Source organism: Panicum hallii, chromosome 3 (assembly GCF_002211085.1).
Source record: "Panicum hallii strain FIL2 chromosome 3, PHallii_v3.1, whole genome shotgun sequence".
NCBI lineage: Eukaryota > Viridiplantae > Streptophyta > Magnoliopsida > Poales > Poaceae > Panicum > Panicum hallii.
In genome coordinates, this window is record NC_038044.1 from 59926559 (window position 1) to 59942201 (window position 15643).

Below are 15643 nucleotides of genomic sequence, written 5' to 3' on the forward strand. Positions count from 1 at the left end.
CACCAGCTAATAATTTGATAGTTGGATGGCCTTTGTTATCCGGTTTACACTCTCGAACTATCGCAAAAGTCCGATTTTCAACCTTCAACTATAAAACCGGATAACAAAGGCCATCCAACTATTGAAACCGGGCAAATTTGACCTTTTGGCTGGTTTCAAAGTTTCGAAGGTGTTTTCCATTTTATAAAAATTAAAAAAATAAATTTAAACTAAAAAATTCATAAGTAATTTATTTTAAATAAAAAAATGAAATAGGTATAAAAAATTTCTAAAAATATAACCTATCTATAGTCACTGTACTTGCCAGATATTTTTATATTCATAGTATTTCGTTGCTCGTAGTTATGCCTATTATTTTGAATAACTAAGATTCAAAATAGAACAATAATAGATAGGTTACATTTTTAGAAAAAATTTTGTACTAGTTTCATATTTTTTATTTAAAATGAATTACTTTTGATTTTGTAGATCTAATTAGAAGTTTTAATTTTTTTTAAAAAAATACAAAACCACCTCCAAAGCCATCCTAAGAACCAAATTTACCCGGTTTTGACAGTTGGATGGCCTCTGTTATCCGGTTTTATAGTTAAAAGTTGAAAATCGGACTTTTGCAATAGTTCAACGGTATAAACCAGACTTTTCCATTTAATTAATTGCCTTGCTAATCCGTCCACACAACCTGCAATTGTTTGATCTTTTCAACAGTCTTCGGCAATTGGCTTGCTGATAAGTGTGCATTCGCGGCCCAAAATAGTGGGAAATCGGTGTTGGACAGTGGTGGGCCGGTCCATTTGATTCTGAGATGGAACCTGGGCTCTGCCGAGTCCGAGCCTCCGAGAGGCGAGAGTCATCATCATCTCTCCGGAGTCTAGATTAAGGGGGGCTCCAGCAGACGATCTAGGTCGAAATTGAGCGCAAGGGAGACCCGACGAAGAAGACGGCGATGGCGAAGGTGGTGATCACCTCGGCGATCTTGCGCTGCAGGGCGCGTGAGGGCGCCGCCCAGCTGCTCCCAGCTGCGGGCTCAGGTCGCCTGCTGCACACGGTTCGTCCCCTTCCTCCACTCGACTTCTTGCTACGCTGGCCTATATTGTTGTGCCAACCACATATCGATCATCCAGTCCTTTAGACCTAGGGTAGGAAGATTACTGTAAAAAACGATTTGTAGAAATATCCTATTTTTCTAGAGACGGGGTAAAATATAACCCTTATCTGCAAAAGGAGCAGGATTACTGTGGCTGCGGACCTGCCCTGGGAAGAAGGGAATTTTAGGGGGCAGGTGGTGCCATCACTGCCCTTGAAAATGGGGCTTATTTTCAGAGGCGGATGATCCTTGGAAATATATTTTTAGAGGCAGGTGGCGCCATCACCCGTTCCTAAAAATACCTATAAAAATCTGAGCGTAAGCTATCTTCTTCCTTCTCCCGACAGCCCGTTGCTTGCTCGGGGAAGGTGTTGTCCAAAAATCAAAAAAGAAAAAAGAGAGAGAGGGAAGATTTTAAACTTGATTTCCTTCGAAATAGAGGCTCTACGAGGTAAGTTGATGCTAATATCATATCTTTTCTAAGTTTTTTTGGTAGTTTTAAAGTTTAAATGGAGCTCTCTTACCTATAACTAGATGTAGATCTTCATGGTGTGGGTTTACCATTTAGAGCTCCATTTGCCTCAAACTAGGTTTTTCGGTAGTTTTAAGGTTTAAATGGAGCTCTCTTACCTCTAACTAGATGCAGATCTCCATGGTATGGATTTACCATTTAGAGTTCCATTTGCCTCGAACTGCAAATTCCGTGCCACAAGCAACCTATAAGTTCCATGTACCGTAGGTACTACATGTGCAAGCATATGAGGCTACTCTTTATTAGGGATAGATGCATACAATGCATATTATTTTTGTGCGTGTATCTAACATTGGCTTAATGTTTCCGTGGATTTTTGAATTGCAGATTCAGCCAAGAAGAACGAGGAGCAACTCCATGAGCAACAACTTCTCAATATAGTCGCGATTTATGCCGTTTCATTTTGCATGAAGCGGTCCATGTAATGGCGTATTTTGTTCACCCTGGACATGAATTGTCAACTAATAAAAAATACGAAGGTCTTCGTAACGCTTAACACCTTCGTGTCGGCTCCAATAGCGCTAGTCGAGGGAATAAGACAAAAAATATGTATTCTATGCGCACTTTGATGATGTATTCTAATGATGCACTGTAATGTATATTTCTATATGATTTAATTTTATGTGTAATTATTTATATTTATGAAGCAGATTCCATATCCGTCACTATGGCATTTGATCGCGCACTAGCTTGATAGGTCAAAATTGGAGGGAAATAAAAAATTTTAAAAAGTAGTGGAAAATATATTTGGAAAATTTAAATTTAAAACAGTGATTTTTTAGGCGGAAAAATTATTTCTAGGAACATATCACACCCTCATCCGCCCCTGCAAACAACATTTGTAGTTGCGACAAGCAGGGACGAATATCGCACCATTCCTACAAATATTGTTTTACCCATCCTAAAAATATTTTCTACAATAGTGGAACTTCCAAATCATGGAGCTGAAAAACTAAACGGGTGTAGAAAGACAAAAGGAAAAATAGAGAGAAGAGTTGCTACTGATATAATTGAAGGAATTGCAAATAAACACGGTGGCGTGATCCAGGGGCGAGGAGTACCAAGCTAGCGGAGCAAAAGGCCTTGCCCTTCGGCACACGTGGAGTTCTCTCCCCAAGGATAGAAGGTTGCCTGGATGGAGCTGAAAATCCATTCTACGAGTACTTATATCTACTTTTACATGTATATTTCATGACGTAGGACGTACCTGACCTAATAAAAAAGCATGTACGTGAAATATGTGATCATACTAGAATATCTATGATGGTATATACGTTGGGTACGTGACCACATGTGAAAATACTAATTTTATATACTAGTACTAAGGTATAATTATAATATATTTAAAAAACATAGGTGCTTTTGAAATTTTTTATAATCCTTTTGAAGTATCTTAGAATTAGTATATGAACATACTCAAAGTGATAAATAAATATGCGGACATACGCACAGTGGTATACTGATGGTGAGAGTAGCTACACGTGAGTGTAGATAAAATTTGTCATCTTGTAGCTACTCTCACTATCAGTATACCACCATGCATATGTCCACATACTCATTTATCATACTCATTTATCATTTTGAGTACCTTCGTATACTAATTCTAAGATATTTCAAAGGGATATGTAAAAAAAATTTCAAAAGCATCCCTATTTTTTAAATATATCATGATTATATATTAGTACTAGTATATAAAAATAAGTATGTCCATATGCTCCATGTATGGTCACATATTTAAAATATATAACATTACAGATGGTCTAGTATGATCACAACACTTTGTACATACCTTTCGTTGGGTCAGATACGGCCTACATCATAAGATATACATGTAGAAGTAGCTCCAAGCTCGTGTAGAATGGATTTTTCATATATATATATATATTCGTTCGTATAAATACGTATATAAATGCTAAATCCCACTGGAAGAACTAATCCATCACAGAAGCGGTCGTCTAATTACTGTGCAGCTGGGATAGCGTATGCTGATGTAATGATCATGGGAGGTGGGGGTAAAGGTTGCATCAAAAATTTATCTCCCAATTGATTTTTTTAGAGCAGAGATTCCGTTCTGAATGTGGCACGCTTGAAGCCCTGTTCATCAGGTCCGTTTTCTTATAATATGCTTGTTCAAATGGCCATGTGGACATGTGGTGTGTTTTTAGTTTTTCTTTCCTCCTCGATCTGGTGTTCCTCTAATTCTTGCTCCCCGCAGTTGCGAGCCTCTCCACCACTTCCCCAACCCTGCTCTCACCTTACCTGTTCCTACCAGCAGTGCTTTGACACCCTGAAACAGGCCCTGTCTTGATGTTACCTGATTTCACAAGGAGTTTATTCACTAACAGAAACTGATGCCTCTGCACTAAGTAGTTGGATGATGTTGGTGCACTACTACGGCAACACTTTTCCAATGTATGATGAGAAGGTAATACGTATCATCCATAGTGCTGAACATATACTTGTTCAGAAAACTGACTTGATTACAAGATCAAAGTACAGAGGAGGGAAAACCAGACATGCTGATCCATCTGTATCATGGAAAAAATATATGGACAGTAAGACTAACTTTTGTCACACTCCATATGCTCCATATGGACCTAACCAAACATAGAGATTACCAACATGTAAACCAGAAATAACAAAAGGGGCACTAAACATTGGCAGGAGCATACCATTCTTTGCACCAATCTTCTGTAACTGATCGTTGCACCAACACTAGTATGAAATGCTGGGAGGCGTGCACCACGTGCAAATGTGATAAAAATACAAAGTTCTCGAGTAAAAATAGATTTCAAAATCTCCAACACCCAAATCATTTAAGCATACTTTATATGTGGACAGCGATAGCATGCTAGCATCTGCTCATCTGTTTGATAATGATGAAATTGCATGGAGGAGCGATTCAATCTGAAAGACTGAAACTCATGAAGTTTCGAAACAGTTTGTACCCTTTCTACACTCTGAATGATTCAAAAGAACTAAAACGTAACAGTTTACTTCCCGTTGCAAGTAACTATCAGCTGAATCATTTCACAGATGCATGTAGCCGACAAAAGGTCTATCAGATTTACAGACTAATCCAAACTGACTCAGCCAAATTGACTGCAAAAGAAGTAGTCTTTAGATACCTCCGCTCATGGCGGACAGGCGGAGCTGCATGCCATGGTTTGGGTCTCAAACCCGGCGGCGCGGCGTTGAGACACTGAACTTGGTCTGACCGAAGAGGATAGATGATGGCGCGGCGGTCGATGAGCTAGGGGCCACGAGTGACAAGGAACAGCGCGGCGTTACGAGATCGCGCGCATCCACATGGTTGAGTTGCTGAACCCACTCAACCTTGGGCTCCATCAATCCTCCGCACCGAGGCGCCCGCCGCCTTCGGAGGCGGGGAAGGAGAGGAGCCATGGGCGGAGGGCCCAGTGTGGCGAGGTGTGGCGTTCGCCACACCTCGACCCGGCCCAAGCGGGAATACCCCGGTCCTCGGCCCAATTAAAATGTGTAACCCTATGCGGCTATCCCCAATCCCCATTCCCCAGTCCCGCCTCCCGCCGTCCCGCGCTCCCGCCGCCGCCGGCCCGCCGCCGCCGCAGCCCGCAGGCCCCGCGCGCCGCCGGCCCCGCGCCGCCGCCGGCCCCGCGCGCCGCCGGCCCCATGCGCCTCCGCCTGCGCGCCGCCGGCCACGCGCGCCGCACTGCCGCAGGCCCCGCGCGGCCGCGCGCCTCCGGGCTCCGGCCTCCGGCCGCCGCCGGCCCCGCGCGCCGCCGGCCCCGCGCGCCTCCGCCTGCGCGCTGCCGGCCGCCCGGCCCCGCGCGCTGCAGGGCTGCAGGCCCCGCGCCGCCGCCTCCGGCCCCGCGCGCCGCAGGCCCCGCCGCCGGCCCCGCGCTAGGTAGTTTGGCAATTGGCATTTGGCAAGGCAATTTGTTTTACCAAATTACCACCACTGTAGTGTACTTTGTAAATCAAATTTAGCGTTTTCTGATGGGTTGTGCTTATTAATTTCTACAGAGCTGTGACCGATTATTTTCACGTTTAATATACATCTTTCTATGCTAGTTTACTAGGCTTGAATTAACCATTTTTACCTGAATATGGTGTGAAAATGAATTGTAGTGCTAAAGTTCTTGACTTCAGTTTGGTAGGAGCAGGTTAGGGACTTTTCAGTATGGTGGCACTATCATTTTTCTGGCTATTTCTTTTGTGCTGCAGTACCTCGGTATTTTCTCCACTATATAGATTTTTTTTTACCATGTTAGGGTGTAAATAAAAATTGTTGCGCTCGAATGCTCGATCTAGCTTGAATATTGTATTTATTGCGTTGTATATTGGAATGTTTCAGATAAGCCAGAAATTGATGGTTTAAGGCCGCCCGCAGCCCCGCGCGCCGCCCCGGATCAGAAAGTAATTAGCATATTGCCACTCGATGGTGATGCTTCCAATCCAAGCTCTAGCAGAAAAGGGAAAAGAAAGTCACAAGAAAGAGGTGAGAGAACTAGTATTTTTTGGGTGTTGTATAGGATTGGGAAGTTAAGCTAATTTACTTTAATGTGAATTTGACTATTTATTTCAGATCTAAAGAGCTATTTTAGTCCATTCGTATCCAGTAGCATAAACCCAAGCACTCATGGAAGTGAAGTTGGTAATGCCATAATAGAGGAGGAAGAGGTGGTGGAAACTCATTTGGAGGACACCAATACCATAGGTCAACAGCCAGGTAGCAATGAAAATGATCAAGGCACAATAACTGAGTTCAGTCCGGATTATATCATTTCTGATCCGGGGCTTCGGATTCCAATTGAGCAATTTAGTCCTAATATTAGAGATGAAATTAGGAGGGCTTTCATGGAACGAGGTCCAACTCAACCTAGTAGTCATGTTTTTCCTAGAGGAGAAGATAAAAGGCGCTTTCGAAAAGAATGGTTTGAGAAATATAATTGGCTGGAATATAGCTTGGTGAATGATAAGGCTTATTACTTTTGTTGTTATCTTTTTAGAAGAGTTGGTGTAGATGATGATAAATTTGGTTATGAGGCATTTACAAAAGAAGGCTTTAGGCAATGGAAGAATGCCTACTTAGCACTCCGTAAACATGTTGGTGGCCCTAATAGTGCTCATAATAGATCAAGAGCGGCATTTGATGATTTTGATAATCAAAGGGCAAGTGTAAAGGAGAAAATTGTAGTTCATACCAAAGAGGCACAAAAGAAGTATGAAACCCGTGTAGATACATCTTTGGCTATTGTAAGTTATATTGCCTTGCAAGGTGAACCGTTCCGTGGACATGATGAATCAGAAACTTCATTGAACAAAGGCAACTTTCTAGAATTTCTTGATTGGTACAAACTAAGAAATGAGGAAGTGAGGCAGGCATTTGAATTTGCTTGTCCTAAAAATGCTAAAATGACTTCTGGAACAATTCAGAAAGAACTTGCCGAGTGTTGTGCTCAAGCGGTTACCAAAGTCATAAAAGAAGAGATGAGTGGTTGTTTATTCTCTATTCTTGTTGATGAATCTCGTGATATATCAGTCAAAGAGCAAATGGCCATAATAGTAAGGTAAACATCCGCTTTTATATCTTGTATTCTTGTTGAATGTTGATGAATCTTGTTATAATATTTCTAAATATTGTGAGTTTCTTCATATAGGTATGTGAATAAAAAGGGGCAAGTAGTTGAAAGATTTTTGGGTATCAAGCATGTCAAGCTAACTACATCAGAAGCATTAAAGAGAGCAATAGTGGAGGTTCTTAGTGCCCATGGTTTAACTATTGCAAAAATACGAGGCCAAGGGTATGATAGAGCTTCTAATATGAGAGGTGAATTCAATGGTGTTCAAAAACTAATTCGTGATGAGAATCCATATGCTTTTTATATCCATTGCTTTGCTCACCAATTGCAGTTGGTAGTTGTTTCGGTTTCAAAGTGTTGTTCATCTATAGAGGATTTCTTTGACTATGTGGATATGATTGTGAGCAGCACTAGTGCATCTTGTAAGAGGAAGGATTTATTGATTGATAGTCATCATACAATTGTTTTGAATAAGTTGGACAGTGGAGATATTTCATCAGGTAGAGGACAAAATCAAGAAACATCATTGCCTAGGTCTGGAGATACAAGATGGGGATCTCACTACAGGACATTGCTTCGTATTGAAACAATGTGGGACTCAATAATAGAAGTTCTGCAAGTGGTGCATGATGAGGAACGTAATCCATCAAGGGCAGGGGGGTTGGTGCCTATTATGGAGTCTTTCAGCTTTGTGTTTATCATGAAGATGATGTTACAGATCCTTCGCATAACAAATGAGCTATCTCATCTGTTGCAGAAGAAGGATCAAAATATTGTTGAGGCCATGTCTTTGGTTATTGACGTGAAAACACGTTTGAACAATTTGAGAAGCGAAGGTTATGAGCCACTACTTGAAGAAGTCAAAACATTTTGCCAAGAGAATGATATCCCAATACCAAATATGGAAGATAGTGTACCAAGATTTGGTAGATCAAGGAAAGGAGGGAGAAACAACATCACTCAAGATCATTACTTTCGTGTTGATACCTTCTTTGCTACCATAGATGCTATCACAACAGAGTTTGATCATCGATTCAATGAGGTATCATCGGAATTACTTACTTGCTTTGCTTGCCTTGATCCTAGAGATTCGTTCTCTAACTTTGATGTGAATAAACTTGCTCGCCTCACGGATATATATTTGGATTATTTTTGTTTTGATAACCGGAAAAGAATAAGAGACCAGTTAGAAACCTTCATTATTCATGTTAGAAGAGTTGAGGCATTCAGAGCTTGTTATGACCTTGCAAGCCTAGCAATGAAAATGGTTGAACTTAAGAGGCATGAAATATTTCCCTTGGTTTATCGCCTAATTGAGCTGGCATTGCTGCTACCAGTAGCAACTGCATCAGTTGAAAGAGCATTTTCAGCCATGAAGATTATTAAAACTGAGTTGCGGAACAAGATGTCCGATGGTTGGCTTAATGACTTGATGGTGGTGTATATTGAGCGGGAGATATTTAAAGGAATTGATCTTGAATCTATCAAGAAGGCTTTTCAGAAGAAAAAAGATAGAAATATGCAATTGCCAAAGTCTCCTAGACGCAACTAATAATAAATATACCGGTATAACTCTATACTCTAATTGTGTATCTTGTATTACATTTAATATTTTAACTCTAATATTTCGTTACTAATTTATGTTGTCTCTTTGTTTGACAGCTTCTTTGGTCCAATTGTTGATTTGATGCGTACTTTACGTATTTTTCTTCATTTGAGGTACTTCTGAACCATATTTTTATTGTGAACCTTTATTTCCGTATAATATTTGAACATAATCTAGTAATCCACCGCCAGTCCGCCAGTCCGCAGCCGTAGGCTCCCGCCCCGCAGGCCCCGCGCCCGCCGCCCCGCAGCCCCGTCCGCCACACCTAAAATTTTCGGCGTCCTCCGCCACTGAGAGGAGCTACGCGACCATGGATGGTTGCGAAGACGGAGGAAAGGAAGAGGAGCACGAGTGCGGCCACAATGAAGGCATGGATATCTGCTTTCACCACTGCATAGCTCTCCGACTCCGGCGAGTCCACGTCGCCCGCGGCCGGTGGCGGCGGAGGAAGGGGCCATGAGGAAAGAGCGAGGAGGATGGCAGGAAGGAAAAAAAACTAATGTGTAAATAATCTATCCTCCGTAGGGGCTTTTGTAAACATATTCGGGTCGCTATCCGGTTCAGAGGTTTTAATGTAAATATACCTATTGCATATTTATATAAAACGGATCACGATTATTAATCGCGATCTGATTTTGGGGTATTATATGGAGAATAATCGCGATCCAAACGAGGGGTATATACTAATTATAGTTTGACCGCAGTTGACGCTACATGGGCTATTCCAGCCGTTGGATCCTCAGTTTGCGGCCCAGATCGAGTTCCACTCCCCCCACCCCGTCTTCCGCCGCCGGCCACTGCTTTACCAGAAGGTGAACCCGTCCCACGTCGAGATTCTCCGATTCGTTGACGGCTACTCCGGAGTACACCAGCGGGAGGCTCGACGACACCGGCGGGAGGCCAGGACGGACGCCATCGACTTGTGCCCCCGCCTCGCGTTCGCCGCAGGGCAGTCGTAGAGCTCTAACATGATATTTTGTGGATAAGCGGTGTGATTACGGTTTCCAGGACCAGGATCGCTACTGCTGCGCAAACGAGATCGCGAGAGCACCTTCTTCATCATACCATGGAAGAGTGCTGTCGTACTAGTGCACCGGCAGACATCATCCAACTGATGCCTGATTTTGGTCCATCATCAGCTCGTACTTGCAGTAGTGAGTTTTCAGAGCCTCGCCATCACAAGTGACATGGAAGCTGAAGTCGGTCTGAACTGAGGCTACTGAGCCATGGCCTCCCAGTAACCACATACTCAGAGGTCGAGTCTACTTCGTGAAGCCAAGAGCGGACCCTATAACTGCTCGACCGACCAGGTTCTGTCACACGCAGCTTTCTGAACGCCGCCGCCCATGTTGCTGACGGGCGGCGGCCGGCGGCCGGCGGCGCCGACAGGCCGGCCAGTCCCAGAACGCGTTTGTTGGTCAACCTTCCATCCCGCGGTTAACGCCAAAAGTTCAGCTCCCTGTATCTGCAATTCTGCATGCCCTGATTCCATGAAGTCTGAACCTCGAATGCACTGCATGTTCTGATCATCCGAGCAGCACACACAGGCTGACAAAGTACACGTTCTCCTGAATGAATTTGGTCAGCATGATGTTGCTGCTAGAGCTCCCATTTATTTTCGCGACCGTGACTGGGCACATTTTTCGTTAAGAGCGAGCTGCTGGAGCTCCCATTTCACCTGGTCTACTTTTACCTCTTGCCCAAATCCCTGGTCGATTAGGGATTCAGGATAGCTTTGCCAAATTGACATGATCCTTCTCAAGTCACGGATAACTAACAGCTGCCTGACTGTGACATCTCTGGCTTCTTCTGTTTCAGCTAGCGAATTTGGGCGGTTGTTCACATGGAAACTGGAATCAGTATGAACTATTGAACTGTGTCACAGCCTTGCAGTAACTTGGACACAGTACAAAATGCAGTTTTGTGCGTTGACCAGCTTATAGGGCAGAGTTTGAATTTGGCCGGAGCTAGCCTTATAAATGCTTGACCAGGCTCTACAACATAAATTTTCTGTTAACAACCTCTTCTTTCTCAATATAAAAATATGCAGCTCTCATGCGTATTCGAGAGAAAAAAAGAACTCTTGAGCCTAATCAGTATCTTGCTGCTGGTTATTGCTTTGATCTGACTTGAACAAAATTGTTCAGCTTGCCAGATGTGTCGTGTGGTCAGGAATCAGGATTGCTTAAACAAATTTACTTTTGTCAGGGATCTTGCACTTGTTTTGAAGCTGAATCTCTTGTTATACGTCTGCTACTGGCGCCTTCAAATGATGCAGTTTATCTTTTTTGTTCCTAACAACGTCATTAATCTACTTTGAGAAATTAGTACATAGCATGAATTTCTGTAGGCAGTTGCTATCAACCCAATAACACCACTGTTTTTAGTATTGTCTTCTTCCCAAGTTCTAAAGGCCTGGCAATTTATTGGCACATCAGGAAAGATCATCACAATTCCAAAACTCTTCGGCATTCATGACATCTCTCCTTTTGTGATTCGAGACTCTATCAATGTCTAAACGCGATATATTGTTCTTACTCATTGTCCTTGTATTGTTAATCCATCGGTTTTCGAAATGCAAAATATTTTTTTTGAGGAAGTTCCGAACTAGGCCCGTAGTTGCTATTACAATGAAGAAACAGCAGAGCATGAGTACAACAGAAACAAATGCAGTACAATACATGCTGACTACATCACCATATTGTTATTGATGGTCCCTTTGCTGTGTAACGATGTGTCGGTGTGTTCTGTTTTATGGTATGGAACTCCATTAGTACATGATGACATTTCATTGTTTTTTTCTTCACTGCATGCCCATATTTTGACTCCACGGATCACATTTCACAAAATAATTTACCATTCTTCAGGGTTCAAAAAGAAACCTTGCAACATACATAGTTGATTGAAGATAAAAATCGGTGGACATGTTTGCTGCATGGCAGAATTTGCAGTCCTCACTGAGATAAATTGTCCATTGTCATGCTGAGCAAAGATAGATTTGAAAACAAAAGAACAGATGAGATGACTGGTAGATTTTTACCTTATCATCCCCGGGCTTAACAATTAGACTTTACCTTGTTAGAAATAATATGTTTGCTTTATTGTGTCCTTTCGGATGCATCCTGCATTTTCTAGCTGGTCAACAGTTGTGGTCGTACAGTACCAAGCGGTACGATAGAGATGGTGACCGTCTGGGGCTTCAGTGTGAACAGACAACTACAGCATTTTACCTTCATACCAAGGGATGGTCAATTAAGCTGATTCTTGAGTTTACAACTGCTAACTGCTTGATTTTATACATCTGTGGCTTGTATTTACAGTAAAGAGTTGAAAGCTTCACTATCTCTCTTAATGAAAACGTGCCCAGGCACGGTCGCGAAAAAAAAAGCTTCACTATCTCATGGAAGCTCAAGTCAGTCTGAATCAAGCAACAGCCTTCCAAGTTCCAATAACTCGCAAGCAAACCACATGATCAAGTTTGCTTGAAGATGCTAAGAGTTGACCAGTTTACCCAATAAATTTGAATTTGATCAAATTAAGCAGACCCTATAACTATTTCGCCGAACAGTCTCTATGATCTGCATCTTTCTCCAGCGCTCACCGGCCAACCCTGTCGCTGACATAGTTTCGCTATCCTGCATACTTACTTCTGCTCCTGGACAGCAAACACTGGACATGGCAACCATGCTTTGGGTTAATGCTCTCTTGAATGCTCCTCACAAGAAAAAATATATATATTCTTTTGAATTTGGTCAGTATCAGTGTGATGTTACTGGCTAGAGCTTCCATTTGACCTAGTCTGATTTTTCTGCTGGCAGAAATTCGTGGTCCGAAATAAGGAGTTGAGGATGGATTTGCCAAACCAAGCATCATGAACCTTTCCAGTCAGGGATAGCTAACAACTGCCTGACAGTGACTCATAATCTGGCTTCTGTTTGAACTACCGAATTCGGTCATTATGTTGTTCACATGTAATGGAAGCTGAAGTCAGTATGAATTGTGCCACAGCCTTGATGTAACATGATGCCATAAAAGATGCAGTTTTATGCATTGATCGGCAAACTGGCAGAGTTGAATTTGGCCGGAGCTACCCTTATAAATGCTTGACCAGGCTCAGCATTACATCTTTCTGCGCCACCGCCACCGTCAATGGCAATCTTGAGTGAGCTTACGCAACCTCGAGGGTATCAATCAGCTGGCCTGATTTCTCTCTAGCCGCCAAGATGGATCAGAAACTTCAGTGAGCATGCATGTTTGTGCAGTTAATAGCCTCTTGAGCCTGGTCAGTATGTTGCTGCTGTTTATGGTTTCGATCTGACTTGATCTACATTGCTCAGCTTGCCAAACTCTGTCGTGTAGTCAGCAAATGAATGTTGTTTGATTTTCTTTCCTAATGATGCAATTAATCTAGTTTGAGAAATTGGTACGTAGCACGAATTTATGTTAACACTGCCTTTGCTGGTCCCAAGCCCGCGATGAGAAAATATGGAGGGTTGTGTTAGGTTTGGTGAACAAGCGTGAAAAATCAGCCGCTCTAATGGAAATGAAACCTATAAGAAATTATTTGGGGCGTAACCATCTTAGCGACGCGCTACATCGGAACCCGAGTGTGGTGTTAAATGGGCAAGGGCCGGATCGTCATCCCCTCAGGGGCGCGTCGTATCGTGATCCGGGTACGATGATAAGTGAGCAAGGGTTGGGTCATCGCAACCTCTGTGGCGTGCTACATCTGCGCCCAGGTGTAGTGAAAAATGAGCAAGGGTCTTCGCATTTCTCTCGACGGGTGCGAAGGGTAAGGAAGCTAGCCAAGCCAACTAGGATTCGTCTAGGTAGTTGGAACGTAGGGTCTCTAACAGGTAAGTTAAGAGAACTAGTCGATGTAGCAATTAGGAGGTGTGTAAATATTCTATGCGTGCAGGAGACTAAATGGAAGGGCCAGAAGGCGAAGGAGGTGGAGGGTTCTGGTTTCAAGCTTTGGTACAGGGGGACAACTTTGGATAGGAATGGTGTAGGCATCTTGATCGATAAGAGTCTTAAGGATGGAGTTGTAGATGTTAGGAGGCAAGGCGACCGGATTATCCTAGTACGGTTGGTCATTGGAGATTTGGTTCTGAATGTTATCACTGCCTATGCCCCTCAGGTAGGTCTTAGTGAGAGCTTCAAGAGTCAGTTTTGGGAAGATCTTGATAGTATGGTTAGTACCATGCCTATCAGTGAGAAGCTCTTCATAGGAGGAGACCTCAATGGCCATGTGGGTGCGACTAATGTAGGATATGAGCGAGTACACGGGGTTTTCGGGTATGGTAGTAGGAACGAGGGGGGAGGATGTTTTGAATTTTGCGTTGGCCTACGACCTGCTGTTAGCGAATACCCTCTTTAGGAAGAGGGAGTCCCATCTAGTGACCTTCCATAGTGGACAATACTTGAGCCAAATCGACTTTATCCTTGCTAGGAGAGAGGATAGACGTGCCTGCTTAGATTGTAAGGTGATACCTGGGGAGTGTGTTGTCCCCCAATACAAGATTGTGGTGGCGGATTTTCGTTTTCAGGTACGTGCCCACCGGGACAAACGTGCCAAGATTGCGAGAACGAAGTGGTGGAAGCTTAGAGGGGAAGAGGCACAAACGTTTAAGGAGAGGATGCTAGGTGAGGGGCCTTGGGAAGAAGGAGCAGATGTAGATGATATGTGGCTAAAGATGGCGACAAGTGTTCGGAAGGTGGCCTCAGAAGTGTTTGGTGTGAGTAGGGGAGGCAAGCAGGAAGTGAAAGAGACCTGGTGGTGGAATGACGAGGTGCAAAGGGCTACTAAGGAGAAGAAGGAGTGTTTCAAACGCCTTCACCTCGACAAGATCGCAACCAACATCGAGGGCTATAGATTAGCGAAGAGGTCTGCAAAGCGAGCTGTAAGTGTAGCAAAAGGTCAAGATTTTGATGATCTTTATCAACGGCTAGGTACAAAGGAAGGAGAGGACATTTATAGGATCGCTAGGATCCGCGAGAGGAAGATAAGGAACATAAACCAAATCAAATGCATCAAGAATGGGACAGATCGACTTCTGGTGAAGGATGAGGAGATCAAGGACAGATGGCGAGAATATTTCGACAAGTTGTTTAATGGGGAAACTGAGGGTCCTACCTTCGAGTTGGACGACTCATTTGATGATACCAACAGACGCTTTGTGAGGAGGATTCAGGAGGCAGAGATCGGGGAGGCTTTGAAGAGAATGAAAGGAGGTAAAGCGATGGGTCTTGATGGCATCCCCATCGAGGTGTGGAGATGCCTGGGCGAGAGGGCGGCAGTATGGTTAACTAAGCTTTTTAACCTAATCTTCCGGTCAAACAAGATGCCGGAGGAATGGAGGAGAAGTATATTAGTACCGATCTTCAAGAACAAGGAAGATATTCAAAGTTGTACTAACTACTGGGGGATTAAGCTGATGAGCCATACGATGAAGTTTTGGGAGAGGGTTATCGAGCATCGCCTAAGAGGATTGACAAGGGTGACCCAAAACCAGTTTGGGTTCATGCCTGGGAGGTCGACCATGGAGGCGATTTTCTTAGTACGACAGTTGATGGAGAGATATAGAGAGGAGAAGAAGGACTTACACATGGTCTTTATTGACCTAGAGAAGGCGTATGATAAAGTACCGAGAGACGTCATGTGGTGGGCCTTGGAAAAACACAAAGTCCCAACTAAGTATATTACCCTCATCAAGGATATGTACAAGGATGCGATGACTTGTGTTCGAACATGTGATGGCGATACCAGTGACTTTCCAATTAAAGTAGGACTACATCAGGGGTGAGCATTGAGCCCTTATCTATTTGCTTTGGTGATGGATGAGGTCACAAGGGAC

The 15643-nt window shown here is 43.3% G+C and overlaps 1 protein-coding gene across 1 annotated transcript; it reads left to right on the plus strand.

Moving 5' to 3' along the window:
* Window positions 1-3993: 3993 nt before the first annotated feature.
* Window positions 3994-7518, plus strand: LOC112885574 (zinc finger MYM-type protein 1-like). The gene is made up of 6 exons (XM_025951160.1): window positions 3994-4041; window positions 5823-5829; window positions 5953-6096; window positions 6184-7168; window positions 7259-7402; window positions 7512-7518. The coding sequence occupies exons 1-6, from the start codon at window positions 3994-3996 to the stop codon at window positions 7516-7518; spliced, it is 1335 nt and encodes a 444-aa protein (XP_025806945.1).
* The last annotated feature ends 8125 nt before the right edge of the window (window positions 7519-15643 follow it).